The following is a 27774-nucleotide window of genomic DNA, read 5'->3' as shown; positions in this document are numbered from 1 at the left end:
GTCGTGGAGTAGTAGTAGAAAAGAAGAACTTGTATTATGTACATTTTGATAATATTTGTTGCAGACACAAAGCTCACATTCTTTGGTAAAGAGCAGTTCAAATGAACTCTGTGCAGAGAGTCGGTGTTTACAGCTTCTGGAAGTCCTAAATGCCATAATGACCAAATGAGTGGCCTGAAAGAAACTAACAACAGTTCTAAACGGTTTATTTAACAGGTTTTTAGAAGTTAACGACACTGGAAACAGCAGCAGGAGATTGTGCAGGTAACTCTCTGGTTACAGGAAGGTTTCAGAATCAAACTTAGTTTCAAGAAGAAGTGGAGCTGGTATTATGTTTATCTAGAGGCTGTGGAGGATGTCCTGACGGGACGGAGGAATCCAGAGGAGACTGGGAGAAGGAGCTGTGGAAAGCGGGCAGGCAGGTACACTGCAGGTGAGGATTCCTAGGATAGCTGGTAGCTACTGTGATAACAATTTATGATAACAAATTGAAGTAACAGGTTTGGACTGAGGAATGTCCGCAACAGAGGAAGGTCATTAGAAAAATTACTGGAGGCAGATAAGAGCAAAAGGTTAAGCAGAGCATGACACAAAAACTTGTTCTAAGCATGAGGGCGATTAGCACTGTTGTAGTGACAACAATCTGACAGAGATAGAAGACCCACCCCAACCTTTAAACAGTGCTCACTGCTGAGAAAATGAAGGCATGTGTGATTAGCAAAGCCTGGGAAACAGAGACTCCTCCAGCTGCCGGCCCACACCTGCACCTGACAGGAGAGAGAACCTCCAGACAGTAATCAGTGCTCCAAGTTCTTCACAGTTTGTGGACTTCTGCTTGTCTACATGCTTCCAAGAACTGATCATTCACCACGGTTTGGTTTCCTGACCATGGATCCAACATGCTGATCTAATGATCTCTGAGCCACTTTTCACTTATGCTCCATGTTTGAGGCAGGCTAGACCTGTAAACGTGCCTCACAAATCTCAGGATTTTCCACAGACAAAGGATTTTTCCAGATTTCCAAAACAGAAGTTGGCTTCATCAGAGAAAGTAACTGTGCACCAACCCTCTGCTACCCCTTGAACTTCCTGCAGATTCCTTGAACTTTGAGGCTTCTCTGCTGTCCCTTGATGCCTCACTGTGCCTGCAGACGCACTCATGCCTGCTCACTTCTGGAACGATGACTCAGCCTCACTCTGGAGGAGGCGGCGCTCCGTCGTGCTGAAGCCTTCGCAGCAGCTGGACGGCTCTCGTGAAGCTTGTGATGATTCAGTTTCTCTCAAGTGGAAAATTCACAGAAGGAATTTCTTTGCATGCGAGGCCATTTTAGGGCTGCATGAGTTCCTTTTGAAGTAACGTTGCTAAAACTGGAAGTTGCTGTGACATCAGCTAACTCGCACACTCTTTATGTCTTTAATTTAACTTTCATACTGACAAAGCTCCTGCTTGTCACAGTCAGAGGACAGAAATATATAAACATAACAACTGAGGCAGCAAAGTTTGCAAAACAGTGTTGGCTTGACTGTAGTCACAGTTTGTGGGATAGCTTACGACTGGGAGGCACGCCTGTTCCTTATGCAAGTTTTGGACATATCACATGGATCAAACAAGTTCAGGTTCTGAAATCCTTGCATGATCACAGAGGGTCACAGGGTCAGTTTTTACACTTCAGGCTGAAACATCCTGAACACCACAGAAGGGAAAATAGTTAAAAATCACCAAATTTCAGCCCAAATCTATGAACTCTGAAAATATTTATAATATGAAGGCAAATATTAGGACTGTACCGTCAGTATTTTTACATGGCTTCATAAAAATACTGAAGGTAACATAAAAAGGAAAATATCGGCGGATCCTGAGGTGGTCGGATGGGAACCTTTCTCAAGTTTGGGTGATTTGATGGAGAATGAGCCAATATCGAACAGTTGCCAACATTCTGGATTAAATCAGCGACATCGCTCGGACTGCATGAGCAGATGTACCAGAGTTTATGCGTCTTTACCTGTTCTGCAGTTTTTCTAATGCGAAATGTTGGATTCACAGCATTTTCAGCACCTCGTGCCCCTCAATGACGTCTCTGACCGCGTCTTTGCTCCCAGTGTTGCTCTCACAGTAACACATCGAGCTGTTGCGCTGGTACAAACTGTGTTACAGTGTGCAGCGTGCATGCACGGCTGTATATCGGCGTCTTTGCGGTCCTCCTGAGCTCTGAGTGGTGCTGTCTCGCATCTGCCGCCCTGCAACGACTGCACTTCCATTGCATTTCTCCAGCAGCGGAATAACCAGGCCCCTCGCAGCCGCTACACGGTGCCCCCGAGCCGGGCTGATTCCCACCGCAGACCCGGGAGGTGAGACGGTGGTGGCACAGCGGAGGACGACGGACTCCATAACCGCTGCGAAGGCCGGATCTACGGCGGAGGAAAGCCCAGGATGTGATGAAATCCTAAACAAAGTGCGACACACACACAGACACACACAAGCCCCTGCACATCATAAACGGGCCCGTCTTGCACTGCAACTTTGCGTTTTGGGCTCTCGGTGGGCGCAGAGGGCGGATAATCATAGAGGTGAGGTCGGGGAAATTATTGTCTGGGGAAGGGTGACGCGCACTTCTCAGCAGCCCCTGCGCTGTCAGACGAGGAAGTGAAGCTTCACACACGCCCATTTGAGCCTGTCGACCCTGCTGAAAAAGCCCAGAGCCGCTCATCAGATAACACAGCAACGGACTTTCCAAACATGCGCCCACTTTCGGATGGACGGCAGCGGGAATAACCTGCAGGACGTCGAGCATTTCAGCAGGTAGGCGAGCGAAGCGCTTTACGCGCAACGTGGACATGACAATTCTTCAAAATGTTATTATCGTGAGATTTCTCCCCTGTGAAGGCCTGTCTCCATCTTTCTTTTTTCTTTTTTATAGTCACATGTATGATCTCTGGCCTAACTGTCACTGTGCACTGTGGCTCATTGCTATCACCACCATCGTCTGAGGCGGACACGTTCAGTTAACAGGCTGCGGGCCAGATGTCAGCATCTGCCCGCTGTGCGTGGACGAGCACCTGCCTGCGTGGTGGTTTTGCGTGAATTTAGCTTACTTCTGGCCGCACGCTCAGCTCCCATTTTAACCAGAAAAGCGACTTCCCAGAAGATCTTGGCCCTTATTGCGCCCTGATCTCCACATTTCTGAACTTCAAACAATGAGCAGAGGCTCCTCGTGTATACTGTATACAGTGCACACAGATAAACTACACGCGTTGGTTCTAAATGGAGACTAATCGCTTTCAGGGTAATATCAGAGTTATTCGTGTCATTTTTAAGCAGAAATTTGTCGGTTCGAGTTGATAAAAGAAGTTGTTTTTATGTTTTCATTCTGCTGTTAAACTGAGCTCTGGATGATTCATATAATAAAACATGGAGTTTACAGACTTTAAACCAAGTTCTGGGAGTTCTTGATGGATTTTTGAGGCTGAAGCAGACTGAAGATAGACAAAGTGATAGACTGAAGAAATTATCTACATATCTTATGATATCTTTCCCTTGTCCAAACGATAGAGTGCACAAGAGTGCAGATTGTGATCTACGAGGAAATATATTTTGCAGGGAGACCTCCTGGACTTATCCTGGGGCTCCTGTGGTTCAGCGGGCCACATTTTGGACAGCACAGGGTTTTTAATCTTGTTGGCTGGTCAGTTTAGCTTAATCACATCAGTCATTTAAATCCTTCTTCAAACACACTGAAATTTGTTGGTTTCAGCTGAAGGTGGTGGTTTAGTTGATTGTCTGGATATTAATCTTTGAGTTCTGTACTGTTGGTCAGACAACAAAAAACAGATTTTCAATTCATATATTCCATAATAATAATATTGTGTTTATATTGAGTACAGATGCTAGAAAATAAACATCTTACAGGGGAACCTCCTGGACCCACACTGGGGCTCATGTGGTTCTTCCTGCCACTTTTTTGGATAACGACTCAATAACAAGGTGAACCATGTAAAGTGTCCATCGTAACTCATTGATGACTCGATGAAATGAAAACCTCAAGAGGAAATTATTTAGAAATCTGACAGAAAGTCTTACGTAGTTTAGTAGATGTGCTGTGGGATTCCTACACACTTACACACTTTGAACAGCAAAACAAAATAAAGAAATAAAAACGTAGACAAACCTGTTAGTTATGGAGTTGTGTATTTGCAAAGGTGGCACAAAGTTGTTGGTGAAAGCAATGTTTTATTCCTCTGTTAGGTCGGGCGTGTTAGTTACACAAATCAGACTTTTTTGTGTGAAAAGTGATGGTAAATAAATCAATAACGGTTAGATTTTCATTCAACATGATCAGTTTTCACAGGATTTATTGCACTAGAAGAAAAAAGGGGCCTCATGGAACCACACTGGGGCCCCTGTGGTTGCCACATCTGGACAGCAAAACGAAAGCACAGAGCCATGTGACACTTTTGCATTGTTATTGGCAGTAAATGTTATTGTTCCTGCATGTGTTGATTTATATTGTTCTTATAAGTTCATTTTATAACTGTTTCCAGTAGCTGACTTAATGTCCCAGAGTCTTTGACTTGCTTTGAATTAGAGCTGTTTCCATGTACGCCGGGAATCTTTTCAGTAAGTTTGTGGGCCTCACAGCCAACAGTCAGTCAGGAAGTAGTAAGGGTGGAACTTAGCTAGCTGTGATCAATATAAATACAACAGTGTGCATCTTTAAGTGAATATTAATATGAAAGTGAAGGGAGGATGCTTTTAAAATGACTGAATTTTAATCATCAGCTAAATGCAGGAAGAGAAAAAAACTGCTGCTGGACTCTGTGTCTGCCAGAGAACTCAGCTGCTGCGCTTAAAGGAGTATTCAAACCCTTATAGGCGACCCGACCTCCTCATTGTTTCCTCTCACATGTCTGCTGTTCCAGAGGTGGATGTGCAGATTGAATACGGCCAAGTCAGTGTATGTTCCCTGTGAGCCAAAAGCTCGGGCTTCGAGCTACTCGAAGCATTCTGTTTTTACCATTTTTATGGCTACAATAGATATTTATGATGTAATAGAGACAGGATATTTCTAATATAGACATCTCAGACAGAGCAGTCCCTCCTGCCCCGCGCTGACAACGGACAGCCAATCAGAAGAAAGCCTTAACCTTTTAAGGAGGAGCTAAAATGTTTTGTTTTTTCTAAAACTACTTATTTCAGACAGGCGGTGGCTGAGGGACCACAGCAAGGCCACAGTGAGACAAAGAAGGATTATTCTGAGATTGAAAGACACTCATTATGGACGTTAATGTCGTGGTCATTTTGAGCAGCAGGAATGATGCCAGACGCTTGCTGATGCTTACCCAAAGCACCTGGTTAAAGTAAAACTAGCTAATAGACATTTAATTGTATATTTAAGCCCCTTAGATGAGAGAAAATCTGAAATAAATTCAAACTTATTCCCCCAATTCTTAGAGACGTATGCTGTTCCACCAAAAACAGCTCAAAGAATCATCAAACACCTAAAATGACCATGAAATTCATTACTGTGAACATCTGACCACAGCTGTGTGCTGCAAGTATAAAAATAAAGAGGTGCATTAGTCGTCTTTTAGTTGGGAAATTATTTCTTTTCTAATTTTGTTTTTCTGGTAGAATCTTATCTTTACATTAATCAAGCTTCAGTTCTTGTCATCTAATGAGGTGTTTGCGTTCTGCTCAGCTGCCAGCTCACAGTTCACTTCCATGTTCACCCGTATGTCTTGTAGCCCTCTGTGTCTCTGCTTCTCTGGCTTACAGAGAAAAAACAATTCAGTGTTACAAGATTAAAAACTGTAAAAAACAACAACAACCCAAAACGTGGCTGCTGGAGGCTGGGGGACAGTCGTTACTGTGTGAAATAATACAAAACAAGTAAAACTGTGTTAAAGCTGGGTTTAAGATTAAATTGTGCACTATTAACAGTTACTGCGCTGAACACTAGAAATAACATCACGGGTACAATAAGGGCTCCCAGCCAGAGAGCTGCAAAATAGCACAATGTGAATATAAAACTATCATTCTTGTTACACTAATAGAAAGCTGGGGGACCTCCTGGAACCACACCGGGACCTCTGTGGTTTTTCAGGCCACACTTCGGACAGTAAAGGAAGTAAGAAAAACCTGCAGAGTGTTTGCACTCTTGCTGCATGAAAAGTTACCTACTAGAAACCGAGAGGGCATTCAACAACAACAATGTCAATTTAGCAGTGTTACTGCACACTCGAGTGTTTTATTTAAGGGGAAAAATCCCAGCAGCAAACAAAAACAAAGAAATAAAAAGACTAATTTAAAAAAATTGAACTGAGTAAAACAAAGCTAACAAAGTCACAGCTAAAGTGTGATCATAACATGTGCTCTGCTCTGTAACATATATGTGGCCCACTTTATAGCACATTTATAGGAAATGTGAAAGATTGGCTTTAAAAGTCGGTGACAGACATCAAGGTCGGAAAACGTGGCTCTGGGATTTTGAGACCTGCTGTGGGTAAAAGTACATATTTATGTAAGATATGACATGTTTGTTACCTGACTATAACCGCTATCACAGGTGTGGCTTTCTTTAGCACTTATCTACTCTAGCTGAGCACCCAAAGCACCTTTTTTGTTACTACAAATTACTGTAATGTGACTATAAACGAAGCCAGGTGGATCCTCCTGCGGGAACCTTTGAGATTCAGTCGTTTTCTGGGGAAGTTTACAGCAGCAACAAAACTCAAAAATCCGGCACAATAACAATGCAACATTCTGCTGAAAAATTAACAACTTCTGTCATTTAAAATAATCCCTGCTGAATCAATGCTTCGGTTTTTGTCTCAAGTCTCTCAGCTGCAGTAAATCTTTCTACAATAGCTCTGTTAGCCAGGCTTCACTGCAAGACGTGTGTAAAAGAGGAAAATTGCAAGAAGTCAAAAATGTTCAAAAACTAAACTGACAAATATATTTCCACCCTACTTCCCATTCTCCTTGCCACACCAACATGCCAGTTCCTGTAAAAACTGTGAAAAGTTGTGGAAGTAGACAAATGATGGGAAACTCGTCTAAATATGCAGCTGCTCCTCACTTGAAGCTGAAATGCGTCACATATTCACATCGATGATGAATTCATTCATTTTGATCTCTGTACACCCTGGAAGGTAACAGCTCTCAGCAGGAACCATAGATATATACACCTATAAGCCACATCATTAGGTACACTTTGCTCAGACCAGCTGAACTGACTCTTTGTGACCCAGATTCAACAAGTTGCTGGAAACATCCCTCAAAGATTTTGGTCCACATTTCCTGTTCTTGCCTGACAGGTGTGGTCTTCTGCTGCTGAAGGTTCGGCATGCTGTGCGCTCACACCTGCTCTTCTGCATAACTTAGTTGTGATGATTTGAGTTACTCTCTTCATTCTCCTCTGACACAAACAAGCCGTTTTCACCCAACAGTCTTGTGTTCGCTGGATTTTTCTGTCTTCCTCTGTAAACCTTACAGACGGCCGTGTGCGTAAATCCCAGCAGATGAGCAGCTTCTGAAACACTCAGACCAAAGTCACTAAAATCACCAGAGTAAATGTTGTGATATCAGATGTCCTCCTCCTCCTTTTCCCTCACGGCTCCTTTGTGGTTATACACCTCCCTCTGCTCCTTTCATGTTGTCATTGAAACGAGATAATTGTGCTCTAAATAACTGTGGAGGGGCACGTGTCCCACCTGTGCCCTGTAACTACTCCATACAGGAGCATTTAAGCAAGGCTTTAAGCAAACTGGGCAAGGTCATCATCTAAAATTACATTTAAATCATTTCAATATATGCAAACTCCAGTTTTGTAACATTTGCATGTCTCTGAATAATATAAAGTTTCGCTCACTGCACTGACATGTGGAGGATCAGGGCTCGGCTGGTGGGAGGACGTTTCTCTGCTCTTTGTTTATGATGGAAGGAGGCCGGCTTTACAAAACAAACCGGTAATTTTTGTCTGCTTATTCTGAAGACGTGTAGGGACGTTTGAGCGTTGACAGGATAAACCAACTTTGTTTATCTTCTTGGTGGAAAGGTCATTGTTTTTCTTGTTCCTGTTTTCTTTTCGGGTGTGAAAACTTCACGGATCCTGGGTCTGATGCATCAGTTGCAGATACGTGAGCTGCAGCATGGTTGCTTTCATTGCTGATTAACATGTAGACGGTTTGCTCAGGTGGGTTTTTTCTATGTAATGTCAGAAAAGTCAAAAATAAGAAAGAAAAGAAGTAAATTTTCATACTTGAGTTGTTCAAGCCAGAAGATATTTGGAAGTTTTGGCTTAAAAGTGACAGAAATGAATCAGGTAACGGTGTTTTAAGGACACTGATGCAGTCTGCGGTCAGATATTCCAATAATTACAGATTGCAGTATGGAGATCAGGAGACGCTTTTCTGTTTTCGTTTTGCAGCGACGGTTCAGATTAACTGCTGCAGTGGCTCAAATCCAAAACACACGGCTGAAGTTGACACTAAGGGTGTCGTGTTTCAGCTTTAAAGGGCGAGGCGTGAGCAGGTCCTCAGGGGCGAACTTTAACTCCATCCAAAAATTCAAAAAAACTGGCCTAAAAAGATGAAATAGTGTCAACATGAACAAAGTCACATGAACTTAATATATCAAAGCAGAAAAAAAGAGTTAAGTGGACTTTATACAACCTTTGTTTAGCAAATGTTATAATATGTATACTCAGAAAATGTCAGCAGCCTAGATTTGTAAAGACAGTTTTGAGTGCTTGTGTATATTTGATGCTTTAACCTGGGCTTTATTTACTCAAAGTGCTTTTTAAACACTTATTTTAATAATTTTCTGCAGTTGTTTTCTGTGTTTTTACTTCCCCAGTTGTTTCAGTGTTACGCTCAGAACTCAAACTCTCTTTACTTTGTAACATAGTAATGCATTACTTTGTAACAAAGTAATGCATTACTTTGTTACAAAGTAATGCATTACTTAACACTCAGATTTCAGGCATTCCGTCCTAATATTGTGTTGGTCCCCCTTTTGCTGCCAACACAACCCTGACCCGTAAAGGCACGCACTCCTCTAGACTCCTGAATGTGTGCTGTGGATCAGCATCCTCTAAACCCTCTGTTCGGGGCCTTAGAAACTCACTGCTGTGCTCCTCACACCATCCCTGAACCACTTTCTCTGTGGCCAGGCTCATTTTCCTGCTGAAAGAGGCCACAGCCATCAGGGAATACCATTTCCATGAAAGCGTGTACATGTTCTGCATCAGTGCTTAGGAGGATGGTACGTGTCGATGTTTGGGCAGAACGTTGCCTCCTTCCCATAGTGCATCCTGGCGGCAGGTGTTCCCCAGATAAGCAACACACTCATCCGGCCATCATGTGATGTAAAAGAAACGTGGCTCCTCAGACCAGAACACCTTCTTCTGTTTCTTCGTGGTCCAGTCCTGATGCTCACCTGTCTGTTGTCGGTGGTTTTGGAGGTGGACAGAGGTCAGCATGGGCGCCCTGACTGGACTGCACCGAACTGTGATGCTGTGTGATCCTGCATGAACTTTGAGCTACATTGGCTCTCTGTTGGATCAGACCACACAGGCAAGCCTTCACCCGTGCATCAATGAGCCTTGGCTGCTCATGACCGTGCCGCTGGTTCCCTGCTGTTCCTTCCTTGGTCCACTTTTTGACTGACCCTGCAGACCGGGAACACCCCACAGGACCTGCAGCTTCAGAGAAGAAGGCGTCACAGTTTGGCCTTTTGTCAAACTCGCTCACATCTTCATGCTTGTCTGTTTTTCCTGCTTCACACACCAACTTAGAGGACAAAATGTTCACTTTCTTCCTGATGTACAATGATGGAGAGTCAGCGTTATTCACCTCACCTGATGTCATGCTGATCGGTGTATTTACACTGCTTTAAAAGTCATTTATTACGCTACTAATTACAGCTTTAAGCAGCAGCATCACATTTGCATGTGCTGCTTAACAAAATATCAGAAGTACATTGACGTGTACCTGTCTGCTCGAATCTCTGTGTTAATCAGGAGAACACGCGGACCATCTTTCTTTCACTAACCTATTTAAATATAAGAATGAAGCTGATAGACTCTACTTCTGGACAGCCAGACCTCAGGGATTGAAAATCAGTTTTTTTGTTTTCCTGGAGACAAACCAGCAAATTTGTTTGTCCACTCAAACTCTGAGTGTTTTTATTGCTTAAACATAACCAGGTGGCTTTTAATCATAACCCTTTGCAAGATTTTGCATTAACTTTTAAAGCCTGATTGCAAAAGGACCATTGGGTTAAAGAGTGTCTCTCAGGCAGACTTTGTCTTTGTTACGATGACAGTGACATTTGTAAATGTAATTACAAATTAAATTATGGGTCACAAAAGCAAAGTTTTTGCAAATAGATATTAATGACTCTCCTTCTGCCTCCCAGGCAAGAAGAACACTTCCTACCCAGGAACAAGAGACATGTCTGTGTTTTAAATCAAAAACACATTTTAAACATCAAAACAGTCGTGTTGGACTTGAACTGTAGTCAGGTCCAGATTTATTCCACCAACTGTTCCACCCTCAAAAAGCAGTTTTTCATCCTTTAAGACCAGAATATGTCAATGCAAATCAATACGAATGAGGTAGTGAAGGCAGACGAGTGTCAGGGGTGATGTGTGAAAGCAGCAAGAGTGAAAAGGAAGGTTTACAAGACAGTAGTGAGACCTGCTGTGATGTAACAGGAGGCTGAAGATGGACAAATCCACCAGAGGGACAGCTCAAAGTTAGAGGCGAGGCTGAGATGGTTTGGACGTGTGCAGAGAGGGAAGACTGGACATGTTGAACAAAAGGGTTGAAGATGGAGCTGCCAGGCAGGAGAAAAAGGGTTGGTGTGACAGAGGAGGACACCGGGGATGGGATCAGGTAGAGAAGAAAGGAGAAAAAGTGAGGCAGATGAAAACTTGTATCCTGAAACGTGACTGAAACCAGAGGCTTTTTAACGTTGTGCAGGAATCCCAAAAAGTTGGGACTTTTGTGGATTTGCTTACCTGGATGACTGAGCGTGCATCAAGACGTTGTGCTGGAACAAATGTGGTTAGAAATGCACGAGCCCGTTCCAGCTTTTGTTACTTGAAAATCAAGCTGTGACGCTGCTTCAGCATCACTCTGGAGTGTCTCGCTGCTAGCTTTGTACAGAACAGGTTAACATGAGGTCGTGTTTGTGCCGATTGTTGGTTTTGGGCTCTTAACTGTTAGATTTGGCCTCCAGCTCGTCTGTGGGGGCGCCGAGGCTTCCCCCGCTGATCATGAATCCTCACGAGGAACGTTAGGACTTATTTCCATGTCTTGTGTTAATTCTGAGAACAAATGTTGCAGTGAGTTTGTTTTCTCTGGAACTTGAAATGCAAAGTATGCAAATTAACTCTGTGCCTCTGTCTGTGTGTGTGTCTGTGTGTCTGTGTGTGTGTCTGTGTGTCTGTGTGTGTGTCTGTGTGTGTGTCTGTGTGTCTGTGTGTGTGTCTGTGTGTCTGTGTGTGTGTCTGTGTGTCTGTGTGTGTGTCTGTGTGTCTGTGTGTGCGTCTGTCTGTCTGTGTGTCTGTGTGTGTGTCTGTGTGTCTGTGTGTGTGTCTGTGTGTCTGTGTGTGTGTCTGTCTGTGTGTCTGTGTGTCTGTGTGTCTGTCTGTGTGTCTGTGTGTGTGTCTGTGTGTCTGTCTGTGTGTCTGTGTGTGTGTCTGTGTGTCTGTGTGTGTGTCTGTGTGTCTGTGCGTGTGTGTGTCTGTGTGTCTGTGTGTGTGTCTGTGTGTCTGTCTGTGCGTCTGTCTGTGTGTCTGTCTGTCTGTCTGTGTGTCTGTGTGTGTGTCTGTGTGTGTGTCTGTGTGTCTGTGTGTGTGTCTGTGTGTCTGTGCGTGTGTGTGTCTGTCTGTGTGTCTGTCTGTGCGTCTGTCTGTGTGTCTGTCTGTGTGTGTGTCTGTGTGTCTGTGCGTGCGTCTGTCTGTCTGTGTGTCTGTGTGTCTGTCTGTGCGTCTGTCTGTGTGTCTGTCTGTGTGTCTGTGCGTCTGTGTGTCTGTCTGTGTGTCTGTCTGTGTGTCTGTCTGTGTGTCTGTGTGTCTGTGCGTCTGTGTGTCTGTCTGTGTGTCTGTCTGTGTGTCTGTCTGTGTGTCTGTGTGTCTGTGCGTCTGTGTGTCTGTCTGTGTGTCTGTGTGTCTGTGTGTCTGTCTGTGTGTCTGTGTGTCTGTGTGTCTGTCTGTGCGTCTGTGTGTCTGTCTGTGTGTCTGTGTGTCTGTGTGTCTGTGTGTCTGTCTGTGCGTCTGTCTGTGTGTCTGTGTGTCTGTGTGTCTGTGCGTCTGTGTGTCTGTCTGTGTGTCTGTCTGTGCGTCTGTCTGTGCGTCTGTCTGTGTGTCTGTCTGTGCGTCTGTCTGTGTGTCTGTGCGTCTGTGTGTCTGTGCGTCTGTCTGTGTGTCTGTGTGTCTGTCTGTGCGTCTGTCTGTGTGTCTGTCTGTGCGTCTGTCTGTGTGTCTGTGCGTCTGTGTGTCTGTCTGTGCTCCTCAGCGTGCTTCAGTGTTGAAGGATGGACAGGGAGCTGGTTCGGCAGAGCCAATCAGATCACGGCGAGGCCACCAATGGAACGAGCCCTCCGACCACCGCTGAGTCCTCCGCCACCCCTCCAACCCCCACGCCTCCTCGGCTTACCCCCAACCCCATGCTCCTGGACTCCCCCGCACCCTCGCTGACACCCACCACCTCCTCCCCTCCCCCGCCTCTCACTCCCGCTCCCTCCATCACCACAAACCATGGACCAAAGGCGGCAGCAGCAACGGCAGGCGCTCCGTCTCCTCACGTCCTCGTCCCGACTCCCCCTAAACTTACCTCCACCCCTGCCCCCACCCTCCGCACATACTCCCGACACAACCATTCTTCCAAAATGTCTTCCTCCGTGCAAACCCCCCCTTCCCCCTCCCTTCTCCCTCCCCCTTCGTCCTCCTCCTCTCCTGTCGTAGCGACCGCTCCTTCACCACTCCTCTCATCCTCTCCAACTTCTTCTACAACGCACAACAACACCACCATGTCTGCCAAGATCTCCACCAGCCTGACCAACGGGAGCGCTAGGGTCCTCTCTGCAACCTCAACGCCAATCACACCGTTTCACACGCCAGCCAGTCCACCTGGCAGACAGGTAAAGGTCACACACTGACCCCCACATAGAGAAACAGGAACACGTCTTTCATTTAGAAACACTTTGCTGGAGTTTGTCCAGTTTGTCTGTATTGGATCTTTGCTCTTTCTGTGTTCATACATTGCACCCATACAGAATAAGGACGCACGTCTCCACCCTCTCATGACCACATCCAAGAATCCCACCATGACAGTGGCTAAAACGTTAACTTTGAGGCTTCGAAAAGAAAACCTGTGATGCCTCTTTTATGCACAGTCTCTGGGTTACATAAGGAGGAGGCCACCTACTGGCTGTATTCATAAGACTGACAGCAGTCATTCAACAGGCTGATAACATTAGGACCAAATCATTTTTAGCTTCGTCTAAAAAAGACGCAGTAATTTAATCTCAGAAGACGAGCCTGACGCAGAGGACGGATGTAAATAAAACAGCTTGAGCTCAAAGTTTTATCTAGCCTTCCTGCACTCGTGATGTTTACTTGTACTGCCATCTTTACAGAACGCACAGCCAAGACTCAAATCACAGTTTTCACTCTTTGGATTTGGTGCAAAGGTGCACAAAGTTGATAGCTAGTGCTAGCTTTGTTAGCAAGCTTCATCCATAAAGTGAAGCTACAGTAAATAAAAATGCAGGTACAGCACATGACAGTCAACCTGCTTAAATGACCGAATCTGTATTTTATTCATATTTCTGTGACACGTGGTGTGTGAGAATCTTTTAAGCTGAGTTTCATTAAATGTTGGAACAACTGTTGAAAGCGACAGCTGACCTGAACAAACGGATTTAAAAAGAAAGATCAGGTGTGAATAATCTAAATGTAAGAATGACAGACAGCTCGTGAGACGAAGCCTCGGACCTTTCACCTGTCAGGCTCCATCTGGGTCAGTGTTTGACTGTTTGGGGTTACAGTTTCCTCTTTGTTTGCTTTCATCTGAGTGCGTTTCACATCCTTACACTCGGGTCTCGCTCTCTGTTAATTCAGTGAGTAAACAGGCTGAACTGTGAGCGAGCCACAGAGACGCTGGCGTTCACACTCTGTATGCAGGCGTTGCTGCCAGATACAAAAAGCTGCACAGTCTGCGGTTCCTCACGTTAGAGCTTTAAAGACACGAGCTTGAGATGAGCACGAAATCAGAAACTTCAATCCCGGCTTTTCTGAAGCTGTTCTCAGAACTTGTCATTAGCTGGATGTCAGCAACAGAAAAGGACAGTTACTGATACCCGATGGCCACCGCTGCGATTTTAAATGAAACAATCGACCGATTGTGATTGAAGTTCAGACTTTCCGCTTAATTCGAAGCTCAACAGAAGTAAGTTTGTGTCTTTCTTCCTTTAGTAACTGAAAAGCTGCTGTGTCGGGTTGAGATCAGGTGCCCGACGTGGCCGTTGAAGAGGATCACGTTTCTCTGCACTGGGTCGCTTTTGTGGTCCGGCTCATTGTCCGTCTGCACTCCGATGCTCTGTCCGATCAGCCCTGCAGCGTTTGTCTGAATCTGAGCAGAGGCTACAGCCCCGTACACTTCGCGGCTCATCCCGCTGCTTCTATCAGCAATCGCATCATCAGTAAACACTCGTGACCTGCTTCCACTGCCAGCCGTGCGCGTTTTCTGGTAAAGTCTGGCTCCTGTTCTTGAGTGTAACCAGTGGTTTGCACCCTGTTGGTGTAAACCCTGTGACGATGATCCTCCCTGAGAGCGTTCTGTGGTCTTTAAAGTCTCGTAGTGTTGCTGAGCTGGCCGATGCACCACAATGTTGATTTTTTCTTTCTGCCTGATGGGTTCATTTGTTTTATTTGGACTTTCAGTCGAGTGATGGCCTGTTTGTCTCGCACTGACATTTATTCGGACCTCGTGTTGAGAGTTCCTCTGAAAAAGCAAACAAATGCAAATGAAACACTTGCATTTGGTGGCCGTGAAAACATATTAAACAGTTGTCTAATGAATTCTGAGCCTCTGAAAATGGGCGACTGTGCATTGAAATGGCTGTAATTCCTGAATATTTGAGGGAATACTTTTATTAAACCCCTTTAATTCAAGTCTGAACTTCAGATTTAAAATCCACTCCTTTGCCTAAAAACATGCCAAACAGTTTCTGACAACAAATTTTACAAACCAGTTTTTCAAATCTTTAAATTAAACCTGATAGATGAGATTAAAGAACTATAAACAGATGTGAGCTGCCTGGTGGAGAGAGTTTAATCTGCTTGGATGAAGCTGTCCATTGTTAAAGTATTCATTTAGTGTTTTTCTTTTTTGTAGAAAAGAAGCATTAAAAATTCGACATTTTCATTGTTTACTCTTTTGGTTTCCACCCAAACACACTCGTGACTGCTTTGCTGTTCGAGGAAATATCACAAAAAGTCATCCCTGCTCTGAAGCACTGCCTTAATTGCTTCCCTTCCCCCCTCTCCTGCCTCTGTTCCAGGTATCACAGACTCCTGTGGGCACACCTGGTCTTGTGCGAACCAATCAGAACCCCTCCCCTGTCAGGCATCCCAAGGTGTCCCAGCAGACATTGCTCCTAGGAAAAGGTCTCAAAGGGACAGGCCAAGACCAAGTGTTGCTTAGAGCTCAGATGGTAACACACACACACACACACACACACACACACACACACACACACACACACACACACACACACACACACACACACACACACACTTTCATATATTTCCACATGCATTCTGTTCTGCTGCTCACAGTGAACAGGACAGAGTGTGCAGCTGCAGAAAGGATGACGAGTATTAAAATGAGCCAGTTGGCAGGAAAAGCTCAGAGTTTAAAGCTGCAAACAAATCTGAAAACAGACGTTTCAAAGCTTTCAAAGCAGAAATTTCTCCGAATACTAAACAAACACAAACATGATGTAAATGATATGAAATGCACTGCACCAAAAACCCTGTGAGACGTGATCTGAAACAGTCTGAAAACACAGACTATGAAGCAACGTTACCAGGTTAAGGCAGCCGTGTTGAGCTTAAAGTCAGACTTTTAAGTGTTACAGAGGTGCTTTACCTCTCTAAATCACCATGGTAACTGATGATGTACATACTACCTGTTTGGGAGAAGATTATGTGTTTGAAGTTTTAGTTTAAAACAATCTTGAAGCACCACATTTTCCCCAAATCTTTGATTTACAGCAGAGAGTACACATTATACACTCAGAGGCCACTTCATGAGGTACACGTTGCCAGTACGAGGTTGAGCCCTGTTGTCCTGCTGAAAGTGACCTTTGGAAGATGGATACAGTGTAGCGGTAAGAGGATGGACATGTTCAGCAACAATAGGTAGCATCATTTAAACACCACAGCCTAAGAGGCCCAAGCTGTTTCACCACCAGCAGTATGAACAGTTGACACGAAGCTTCATGTTGTTTAGGCCAAATGGTGACACTGAAGTCTTAATGTTGCAGAAGTCGCGACTCATCAGACCAGGAAACATGTTTCCAGGCTTCTGTTGTCCAGTCTTGGGGAGCCTGTGTGGACTGTAGCCTCAGGCTTCTCGTAGCTGACAGAAAGGACACTCGTGTGGTTTGAGGTTGGACTAGCTGTTAGCTCAGAGATGCTCTTCTGCTACGGCTGTAACCAGTGTGTAACAAACCCACAGCAGGCCCGGGTGCATCTTCATGCTTTGCAGCATGCTTTCTTCTTACAATATTCACACGGTTGCTGTAACAGCTGCCAGCCGTACACATCACCACCAACAACCACTAATGACAACAGCACAGGTGTGATTGCAGATCAGCGCAGGTGCGTCCATCTCACCTGCAGCAGCATCGCAGACCACGCCTCGCCACACAGTGCTTATTTGAGTTACTGAGCTCTTGAAGCTTTTCTCCTCCGACGTCTGACCTCAGCGAGGCACGTTTCGCCCAGAGAACTGCTGCTCACTGGATATTTTCTTTTTCGGTGGGAAAATCCCAGCAGATCCTGAAATATTCCGACCGTCCCGTCTGGCACCAACAACCTCGCCACATTCAGAGTCACTTAAATCACCTTTTGTTCCACATGCTCAGCTTTAACTTCATCCCGTCGTCTCGACCGTGTCTACATGCCTACATGCATAGAGACGCTGCCCTGTGATTGGCTGACTGTGTATAGCTGCATGCATGTAGCTAGTACCTGACTCCCATCACTAAGTTGAGCAATGCATATGTTTGTGTTTCATTGTCACTGACATTTGCAGGTCAGAAATATACAAATATATCTGTTTTCATCCTTGAGCTGAGCACTGCTGCAACTGCAGTTACTAAGAACAAGAGTGCTGTGCAGCCGCCATGGTAGAGATAAGTCAACAACAAGATAAATGAATTCACAGCTTTAATGATTTCATGTCTTATTTGCATCATCAGTGTTCCACATACTGAATCTTTGTGTCTGCTCTGATCATGTCTCTGATGGCAGACGGTGGTGCTCAGCTAAAGAAGAGTCAGACTGAGCCTGAGCGACAGAAACAAAGTAAACTCTGTTTCTCAATAAAGAACGGTCCCCAGATATTATGAGTGTTCATGTATAGAAAGAGCAAAGCGGCTTGATTGTGACTGATGAGCTCAAAACTACACATCTGTGAAAACCATCAAATTGTCATTATTGACATCATTTGATTATTTGCACAGAAACCTATTTTAAACTAAAGGTTATTTATCTGTTCATAAAAGTTCTTTTAACGGTGAAATATTAAACCATGGTTAATCTCACAAATCATTTCCATCATCTAGATCTGCCACCTGGATTTAAACACTTAAATGTGTTGTAAAAAAGTCTGTTTAACATTGAAAAACACTGAATATGAAGCATCTGCCTCGCAGTTGTATTAATCCACCGCAGAAAATAGTCCCCAGCAAAATTCACAGTTTTCTTGTGTGAGGGTTCAAATCTGATGTTGATCCGTTTGAAAAAGTAACCTTTATGTTTATGGGTGTTTTATCAGGTCATTAAAAGGAAGCAAAGGCCAAGAAGATGCTTCAGTTATGTCTCACACAAACATCTGTGCTTGTCCTGCTCTCCTCTGTTCATCTCCTCCTTCACCTGTTTCCTCCTTTTTCTCCTGCAGCTAATTCTTACATCTGCTATGCGGCCGCCCCAGCCGTGCTCCTCCTCTTCCTCCTCCTCTGTTTCCACTTCTCCTCCTTCCTCTAACCCCGCCTCGGCTCAGGTGAGCAGCCGAGCAAATGTCTTTATATGCACGTGAATGCATCTTTTGAACTGACCTTAGACGGTAAATGCAAAAAGCTGACTTCTTTACACAGTCGTCTGAAACACGCGAAGCTCAGCAAGCACAGCGAGCGAGCTGCTTTTTTCAGTAACTTTCAGTCATTTAATGAAATGCAAATTTGGCATTTTTAGCATGTTTAGTCTCCGTAACTACAAAAGACGCACACGTGAAGAACACATTCAAGCTGTGGTAAAAACTGCCCTGAGTCCCTTTTACACCCCGTCCCAGTGCTGCGATCTAAAAGCAGAATCTGGTTTCTTTGAGCAGCCGTGCGCATGCGTGTCCCGGCTCTGAGACCTGGATGTTTGATCTGTTTTCTGATCGTTCGCTGGAGAAATGAAAGGGTTATGTCAGCGTGTGGGATGCGTGCCAGCTCAACAAAGTCTGGTATATGAGAGATAGCCAGGCTCAACTACTACCCATAATTCCTTCTGGGTGAAACACACTCCTCTCATACGTTGACTGTAACAGACGGCTGTGACTGGGATCAGGATCAGTGGACGATCTCTCCACAGTTGGTCCTCAGACCCACATCAATAGGAAATGTGATCTTGTTTTTCTGTTTTTGTATTTCTTATTTTCACCTTACGAACAATCAGAAAATGTCCGACGTTTAAGACTAAATCTGCTTCAGAGAGCTTTTTTCCTGCTGCCTGTAACATACCCGCCCTCGCTGGTAACAGTTGCTAAGCTGTGACTGGATAGCCAACGCCTTTGTGGGATCTAACTGAACATCTTTGTGTCCCTTCCAGCTCCAGAGTCTCACCTTGAGGCCTCCTCCCCCCGGGACTCTCGCCATCCCTCCTTCCCTACGCCTCAAGCCCAACGCCACGGCCCCGCCTCCCCTCTCTCGACCTCAAGTCCCCCTCTTCCCGATTCTCAAGCCGCGACCTCAGTCCAGCATCACAGCAACGGAGTGTCCAACCACGCCCAGCCGACACCTCGCCGTGCCGCCTCCAAGTAGGTCCCTGAAGGGTGTGATGAGGCCGGATGAGTACGCTCCTCCATGTGAGGGTCTTACATAGTGACTAATATATTATCATAAATTATTATAATTCTGCACTTTCAGTCAGCTGATGTTTTATTTATATTTGATCCTGTTTGAGTTTATTGGTGGATCCAGCTCTCACCCTGACAGTGACTAACCGGGGGGACTGGAGGGAGGTGTGGTTCAGAGTTTCAAAATAAAAGCCATCAGTGGAAGACCAGTATGCTTTCAAAATGATAACAGTTGCTTCAAGGCCCTTTATATTGTAAGGTAGAGACCCTACAATAATACAGAGAAGCCTGAGCAATGAGACAAATCCCTGTAGGCGAGCACTTGGTGGGAAGGAAACCCCTCTTAACAGGAAGAAGCCTCAGGACCGGGCAGCCATCTGCTGCAACGGGTTTGAGGTGAAGAAAGGATAAAAGACACAAAATAAAAGCCTCAAATTACATATTGGATGTTATCAACACTCTGAACCTTTCAAAATAAAAGCCTGCAGTTTAAAGCCGTCTGCATCTCTCTGCAGCTGTTCTGGCAGCAAGCCACAGTCTGGTGTTAGCAACAATCACACTTGTGGTGTGAGATTGCATGTTTAGTTTTCTTTTCTACAAGCAGTGAGTAAACTAAAAAAAATTGTTTCAAAATGAGCGTTTTATACTTTCAATCATTTTTTGTCTTCAGTTTTTAAAGAATTAAATTTTTTAAATAGATATTTTTCTTTTTTCACTATTTTAATTTTGGTTACTTTTAAAACAAGAAAGGACAAACTTACTGCTTTTAGCTGTTCAGAGCCGTCTTTAGCTGCACTGCTGTGGTCCTGTGTACCGTTTCATTTCAGTGACTTATGAACCAAATAATTCCTCTCTATTACCCGGAGACATCAGAGCTTCGGTTTACCCTCACAGAGCACAACAAGTCAGTTTTCAGCATGTTTGCCGTCATTGTCTGCAGCTGAACTCATAAATCACTGGAAGAAAACTGCACTGTGCTGCAGAACAAAGTAAATTGAATCATGGGTCTTGATATATTTTGCAGCCTTGAGAGATGAAAATTAGTTTTTGGAGCCACTGAAAGGAAATGTTTAAATCTTAATGTGAGAAAGTTTTTCAGCCAACACCCTGAATCCTGCAGCCTGCTGTGCATCAGCAGATTACAGTGAAGCACATGAGAATTAAACAACATGCACGAGTGGCAGTCTGTCATTTATCAGATCATTATTAGTCATATCCATCCCTCATAGTTTAATGGTTTCCTCTTCATGCTTTCCTCCCACAGCTCTCTATTCTCCGGTTCGAGCCGTCCCTCTGAGACCCAGACTTCACTCTCCTAACGGTCACAGAGCGGCGTCACCTCGACAGACCTCGGCCCTCCAACCAATCGCTGCTGCTCCCTCCAGCCAGGCGTCTTCCATCAGCCGGCCGCTGGCGGGACTGAAGAGCTGTCCGTTAACTCACAGCCCGGTATCTGTCTCCAGCGCTCTGTCAGCTGTGCCGCATTTTGAGCGCTCGTTGTCTGCAGCGAAGCAGCTTCAGATCATCGCCCTCTCTTCGGGTCGCCAGCCACAGCCGGGAACGTACACGCATGCTTCGGTGCAGCCGCCGCCTCCAGCGGCAGAGTCGCCTGAGGTTTCCGCCCAATCAAAGAGGACTTTGAGCACTGAAGACGTCCTTCCTCCTCCTCCTCCTCCTCCTTTAAACCCCTCGTTGCCAAAAACCACCTCTCCTCTGCCCTCACCTCCATCCCTTCTGAGTCCAGCCTCTCCACAGAGTCAAGCTGAGCCCCAGCCGCAAAATCTGACCCAGAAGGTGGAGGTAAAGGAGGCTGAAGAGCAGAGAAAGAGAGCTGCAGCTGTGAGACAGGAAGTCAAAGATGAGGAAAGCATTGCTAAAGACCTGAGAGTGGAGAAAGATGACCAAAGAGAGAAGGTGAAGGAGGAGGAGCCCAGTGAGGAGCAAATCAACCAGGAGGTGCAGGAAGTTAGCCGAGAGGAAGATCAAATGGAAGTGACAGAAGAAGGCCAAAGTGAGAGAGAGAGGAGAGAGGAAGGCAAGGACAAGAAGATGGAGGAGGAAGAGGAAGGAGAGACTCCAATGGACCAGTCTGAGAACCAGACGGCACAGCTTCCCCATCAGTACCACAACACGGACCCTATCCCGGAGCCTGATCCTGTTAAAGACTCCACTGTGGACTCAAAACCCATCACAGGTCTCATTTCAACTCCACTTCCAGTCCAAACTCCAGCACCAGTCCCGGTACCAGAGCCAGCTCCAGCCCCCGAAGCCTCTGCCCAGAGTCAGAGGCTGCCAGAGCCTCAGAAAGACCTTCAGCCCGTCAGCCAGGAGGACTTCTGTGAGAACATGTCGACCCAGTCCGACAATCAGTCAGGTACCGTGAACAGCTCAGACGCAGCAACACTTAGTGCTCATATCTGTGTGTTTACACGAGGCTTTGCATTAAAGCGTTTTCCACAGCTTCATCTGTCCGAGCTGTGCTCCCTTAAAGGGTCCACATGATTAGTTGTTATTGCTCCGCTCGTCCTGGAGAAGCACACATGGTCGTGCACAGTGTGCAGCCAGCAGCAGCTTCTGATGCTTCAGGCTACAAAGCAATTGAGCTGTTGAGCAAACTGTCTTCACGGGACGTCTGCAGGAGTAACAGTGGTGCAGTAAAGGCTCGCTGCTACCTGCTGCTCACTGGTGAACTTTAGTGTCCTGCTTTGTTTTCGGCTGTAACTTCATGCAATCAATACTTTTTTCAAAACATGTTCCTTTTAATTTTCAGTCAACTCTTTTTTCTTTCTCTGCTCCTCACAGCGCTGTCCAGCCTCTCCTCTCAGTCTCCCCCCTCCTCACCCATCACCACTCCTTCGGCAGAAAACCCTCCTCCTCTCCTCCCGGCGCACACCGCCCTCCCGACTGACCTCAGCCTACCGCAGCATGAGCCAGCGAAGGTGGACAAAGCAGGTGGCGAGCAGCAGCCCCCCACGGAAACTGAGGCAGAGCCTCTCGGACAATTGGAGGACGAGTCAGAGAGCTTCAGCCAATCACTGAGCAGCCCCTGGGAGCCAAGGCCGTGGCCTGAGGGACGGCAGGTTCTCACCCACCTGGTGGAGGGATTTGTCATCCAGGAGGGGCTCCAACCGTTTCCTGTAAGGAGACGTTTGTTTTACATCACAAAGGCAGAAAAAATGAAGTTAGAATTTTAGGTTTTGATGCTTTTAGTGTGAAATAAGTTGGTGTTTAATCTCCTCAGGCTTATTTAAGCATTTCCTAAATAAATTGTGGCTCAGCTGACAGTTCAATCTGGGTTTTACAGTTTATCACCTTTTCTTGGGTTTCCCTTTCTTAGAGACGGCAAATATTACAATTTTGTTACTAAAAGGGGAAAAAACTCAAAGCCTTTCTCGTGTATGAACGTAGAATAAGTTCTGGGTGGATGTAAACGGATTCCCTCCTTACTGCGATTACCTTTTCAGCCACAGGCGGTGCATTTATACTCACCTTATTTCTGTGGTCCAGGTGAACCGCTCATCCCTGCTGGTTCCAGTGCAGGTGCCCAAACCGCAGGAAGTGAATGGGACCAATGGGAAAGCGGCGCTGCCTGTAACGGAAACGATAAAACAAACTGAGCACTCCACAGACTCGGACGAAGAGGAAGGAGGAGACACGGACGACCCTGGGAGCAGTAAGGAGCAGTTTAACTTTTAAACTTCACATCTGCTCGTTTATCTGCTCTGAAGTCTCGATGCATGAAAGTACTGTTGGTAAGAGCTGCAGAATAGAGCAGCCGCACCCACGTCATACTGTCACCAAATCAACAACAAAGATTCATCCCAGAAAACTCAAAACAGAAGCAGGTGACGCATTTTCCCTGCAGCTGTGAGACTTTAAATGAGAGCAGAGCTTAAAACGGACCTGATTGAATCAAGAATAAAAACATAATTCTTGCAGTTTTTATATAAGATTAGTAAGTTTAATATTAAAGGAAAATCAATTAGGCTTAAAGAAAATATATAAAAAGGGTTTCTCGTGGCTGCACACCAAACAAGGACAAAGTCTTTGCATGTTCTCTAAAAACGGTGAGAGATCTTCTATTTCTTGTCTTGACGCAGCGATTGGTCCGCAGGCTCTAACAGTGAACCAAACCGGAGTTCCTGCATTGTGGCACAGCCTCTGCCCACCACTGTAAACCTGTCCCGTCATGTTCTGCACCTGCAGCACTGGGGCTCATTCAACACATGAACAGGCTAAACACTAAATACAAGCTGAGAGCAGCCCTGGGACTGTGCAGTGAAAGTGTGTGTGAGACGTCTAAGAAGTCAACCACTTTTAATACCCTGAAAACTCGGCGGTAAACCTGACGTTTACCCCACACATGCCCGAATCCTGCTCTGCTCACGTCTGTCACTCTGCTGCTGATGTGGTAAATGTGGGAGCTGTTAGTCTTCTAAACTAGCAGTGGGAACCATGTTAGACTCTGTGTTTCTCAGCTTCACCTCCACTGTGTCCCTCTCACAGGGTCGGGCCACAGAGACCGAACGGTGCTGCACTGCCAGTTCTGCGGGAAGAGGGGCCACGCACACAACTTCATGCGCTCCAAACGCTTCTGCTCCACTTCCTGTGCACGCGGGTAAGGCCTCGCTTCATTGGCTTAAGCGCTAAAGAGGGCAGCTGTGATGTCACGGGACCTTTACACAGCGTAGGGGTGCTGCTGTCGCAGCAGCAGCGTGACAGGATGTGGTGTGTGTGGCCTGCGTGGAGGCGCGCAGGTGTCAGATGCAGATACGAGTGTGAATGAAAGCAGCAGAACGAGGAAACATCACCACGTGTCTCTGTGCTTCTCCCCTTCCTCCTCCCCCCTCAGGTTTAACGTTCGACTGACGAAGCGTCTGCGAGCTCTCAGCGCAGGAAGCCGGTCAGAGAAGCCTCGTCCTGCCCTCAACCGGGCGGAGTCAGTCCCTGGGAAACCCCTGCTGCTGCGGCTGGTAGGGACGCTGAACTCGCCAACAGCTTAAAAACAGCAAACAGAGAAGTGCTGAGATGTTTTAAAGAGCCACACTCTGAAAATGAAGTTAGAGCTCCTGAAGTCCTCCACGAGCCGAATGTGACCGTACACATGCACCAGCTGTATTACAGGAGGCTGATTTTCCAAATATTAAACACATTTTTATGCTTTTATTGATCTTTGTGATGTTTATTTGATGGGTTACGTTCCTACAAAAACGCCACTCTGCGTTTGTAGCTTCATATCTTTTGTAAACTTTTTAAATTTCGTCCCAGAAAAACTAAAAAACACTGAAACTAAACTGAAACAAACACATGAATTAAAAATACTTAGTAGTGTAAAACTACATTAGCTCAGTTAGTCGTGTGCAGTGGATTTTAGACTTGGTCTTATGAAATGAGCCATTTGAAGCCATCTGTGGTTCATCTGTGGTTCAGTGACAGCCGACGGCCTTTAGAGGGCAGCAGAGAGCCGAGAAATCAGGAAGCTCCACCGACAGACAGAAAACAGACGCTCAGTTTTAAGTTCTATGCAGCCAGCAGCCACTTTATTCAGTGACACCTTCCTTGTACTGAGTTGGAACTGCGTTTGAGTCGAGAACTTTCTCATAACTCACAGATTCCTCTGAGGTGTTCGTCCATGTCGACATGATAGCATCACACAGTTTCTACATATTTATCGCTCCACCACATCCCACGTGTTCTCTGCTGGAGTGAGAGCTGGTGACTGTGGAGTCATATACAAGTAACCAGTTTGAGATGATTGAGGTGGAGTGTGGGGTTTAAATGATGCTGCGCTGGTGCTGCAGGGCCCCACACTATCACCCCAGCAGCCCCTGAACTGCTGATATCAGGCAGGACGTTTCCTGGCTTTTACATTTCTTACACGCTTTGTTTCCTTTCAGCCTCGTGATCTGTGGAGCGCCGGTCAGCGGGAGAAAGATGGAAAAGAAAAAGCGGCGGCGGCAGAAGAGGACGAAGATGAAGACGATATGGTGGGAGGTGGAGGCAGGGAGGAGGAAGACGATGACGGAGGAGAGGAAGATCCCGCTGTCGCCATGACGGCTAGGATGGAGCGTCGGGCGGCTCGGAGAGCGAGGAGGGCGTCGGCGCCGGCCGTGACCACTTCCACGCCTACCACCACGTTTAAGCCAGCCCCCTCGCAGTGGAGCGTGGAGGAAGTCACCGCCTTCATCCACACGCTGCCAGGTAAACATGAGCCGATGCCCCACACGTAGAGCTTCTCCCGGGACCTTTAACTCAGAACCGTCGGTTTGATTTACGCCACACTCCGTGTCTTAATTGTCAGCAGGCGACGGAGGCGCGCTCACAGCTTCTTCGTATCCCCCAAGTCCCATTAAAGGTTTCGCAAAATGCTGAAATTAACTGCTGAGTGAAGTAATGTGAAGAATACTTCCAACCACACACCGTCAGACTCAGCGAGACTGCTGTGAAACATCTGGGAGAGAAACTGAACCTCTGTTTCACATGAGACAGATGATTCTGTAGTAAACACTGTTAGCTGCCTTTAATATTCATCACTGTCACTTTATTTCTAAGAGAAGATCAGATGTGGATCTTAGAGTTATGCAGATCTCTTCTGGTCGAAACATTCTCCAGATTAGTTTCTGTTAGAAATAAAGTGGATAAACTGATTGTTGGCTAACGATCCTGGATGAACAGTGTGAAACATGTTACTGTAACAAACCAAATCTTTGTTTGTTGGGTCGTTTGTCCACAAACTCCTCCCACACAATCAGGATTTGAGGAACCAAACAAGGGCTCAGGTAGAACTTGGGCTGCTGAAGGTTCTTATCAGAACCTGCATCACATTATTTCATCATGTGGCCTAAAAACCACCAACCAATCATTTAATTGTCGAGTTTATGAACCTTTAAAAAAATGTGTTCACAGGAAAGCCACCAAAATCTAATTTGAAATGGTGTCTTTATTTTTTTATTAGCCACAAAAAGTCATACAAACACATCACGTGTTCCCACTTCTTTAGTTAAATCTACAAAATAATCCCAAAGTTGACACGTTTGAATGCATTAAATAGCTTTTCTGCACAAACAAAGTGATATTAGCCAAAATTAGCATATCTCAGCACAGTGTGCAGTGTGTCTTTAAAGGATTTGAACACAGTAAAGTACCATCAGTACCATGTAATACCTAATCCTAGTCCTAGATGTCGTTGTTACAGCTATCCTCGCGTAGCATGGACAATAAACACGGAAGCTGTGGACGACATGAGTGCATCAGGGGTGTGCTTCATCAAGAGGATGATAAGAATATTGTACACCAAAATACTGATGAATGAAAACACCAAAAGCTCTTAATATAAAAACAGCAGAGGAGTGACTTGTGACAGAAGGACAGCAGCAACAGTGAAAGGGGAAAACTGCAGTTCCTCTAATGTCCACTCGAGGCTCCAAAACAGAGTCAATCCCCACAGACTAAACTTTGCAGGAGTTTGGAGGTGTTTTTATTAAAAGTCAAGAGTTTAGATCGTTATATGTGACTAAAGTCAGGGCCATGGCTACTTTCTGTGTGACTGAACAGAATCATTTGCTCAGTCAGACACCGTTAGTGTTTTTAAACTCTCTGCGTTGCTGTTTCAGGCTGCAGTGACGTAGCGGAGGCTTTCCGGGTGCAGGAGATCGACGGCCAGGCTCTGCTGCTGCTCACCGAGGACCATCTGATGACCAGCATGAACATAAAACTGGGACCTGCTCTGAAGATCTGCGCTCACATCAACGCACTGAAAAACCAATGAGAGACAAAGAAAAAGAGAAACAACGTGAGAAAAAGAGAAAGCGTTTAAAAAGGAAGAGGGAAAAAAGGCAATAAAGACGCGAGGAAACGAGAGAAGTCGGCGGAAGTCAAAAGCTGACACCAAGGATGACAGAGCAAAGTCACAAAAAGAGATTTGTGGGAATTTATAATTCATGAGATTATAAATCTAGGCGTGGCCTTAGCAGATGGGAGCTGGAGAGGAGTGCGGGAGCATGACGACACCAGAGTCCATGAGAAGTCTCACCAGTTTTGGGCCCTCCGACTGTAGCAGGAGACGGGGGGGTTTTGTAACTTTGTGTATATTTTACATGCCGCTGGAGAGTGTACATTTGAAGCTATTTGATGAAGGATTTTGAACATTTAATATATAAAATTTGTCTATTTAGTTTTTTTAGAACGTGACGTCAGCAACAAATCTATCCAGTAGCTAAACATAACCCGTGTGTGTAAAAGGAAAAAACAATAATGCGTAGACTTTGTAAGTGATTAATGAAAGTTTAATGTTTTATATCACTATATTCTGGACAAAGACATGTCTGTGTATTAAAAAAGTCACTATCAGGGTAGAGGCTGGTGTCTTCAATCGTCACATTTTTATGGTATCCTGCTTGAAATTATTTAATAAAT

At 45.5% G+C, this 27774-nt stretch overlaps 1 protein-coding gene across 3 annotated transcripts; it reads left to right on the top strand.

The window, feature by feature from the left end:
* LOC308386269 (polyhomeotic homolog 3) lies at window positions 1–27774 on the top strand. Of its 3 annotated transcripts, none has more exons than XM_080865684.1 (12): window positions 1–2800; window positions 12523–13147; window positions 15572–15724; window positions 18199–18300; window positions 19113–19368; window positions 20624–21733; window positions 22162–22496; window positions 22867–23032; window positions 23866–23977; window positions 24212–24332; window positions 25257–25560; window positions 26973–27774. In XM_080865684.1, exons 2-12 carry the CDS (start codon window positions 12542–12544, stop codon window positions 27125–27127), a joined length of 3420 nt encoding a protein of 1139 aa, XP_080721810.1. In that variant the 5' UTR covers window positions 1–2800; window positions 12523–12541; the 3' UTR covers window positions 27128–27774. The 3 variants fall into 3 exon arrangements, with proteins under 3 accessions (XP_080721810.1, XP_080721811.1, XP_080721812.1); XM_080865685.1 differs by having other exon boundaries at window positions 7–2800; window positions 19113–19320; XM_080865686.1 differs by lacking the exon at window positions 18199–18300 and having other exon boundaries at window positions 8–2800.

Source organism: Rhamphochromis sp. 'chilingali', assembly GCF_963969265.1.
Source record: "Rhamphochromis sp. 'chilingali' genome assembly, chromosome: 18".
NCBI classification, from domain to species: Eukaryota; Metazoa; Chordata; class Actinopteri; order Cichliformes; family Cichlidae; genus Rhamphochromis; species Rhamphochromis sp. 'chilingali'.
This window is presented reverse-complemented; position numbering and strand designations above follow the sequence as displayed.

Excerpts from the sequence above, each read along its gene's own strand:
- LOC308386269 (XM_080865684.1), top strand. The coding sequence starts at position 12,542 with ATGGACAGGGAGCTGGTTCGGCAGAGCCAATCAGATCACGGCGAGGCC. Across the intron at positions 15,725-18,198 it reads TGTTGCTTAGAGCTCAGATG|CTAATTCTTACATCTGCTAT; the intron begins GTAACACACACA and ends TTTCTCCTGCAG. Across the intron at positions 18,301-19,112 it reads CTAACCCCGCCTCGGCTCAG|CTCCAGAGTCTCACCTTGAG; the intron begins GTGAGCAGCCGA and ends TGTCCCTTCCAG.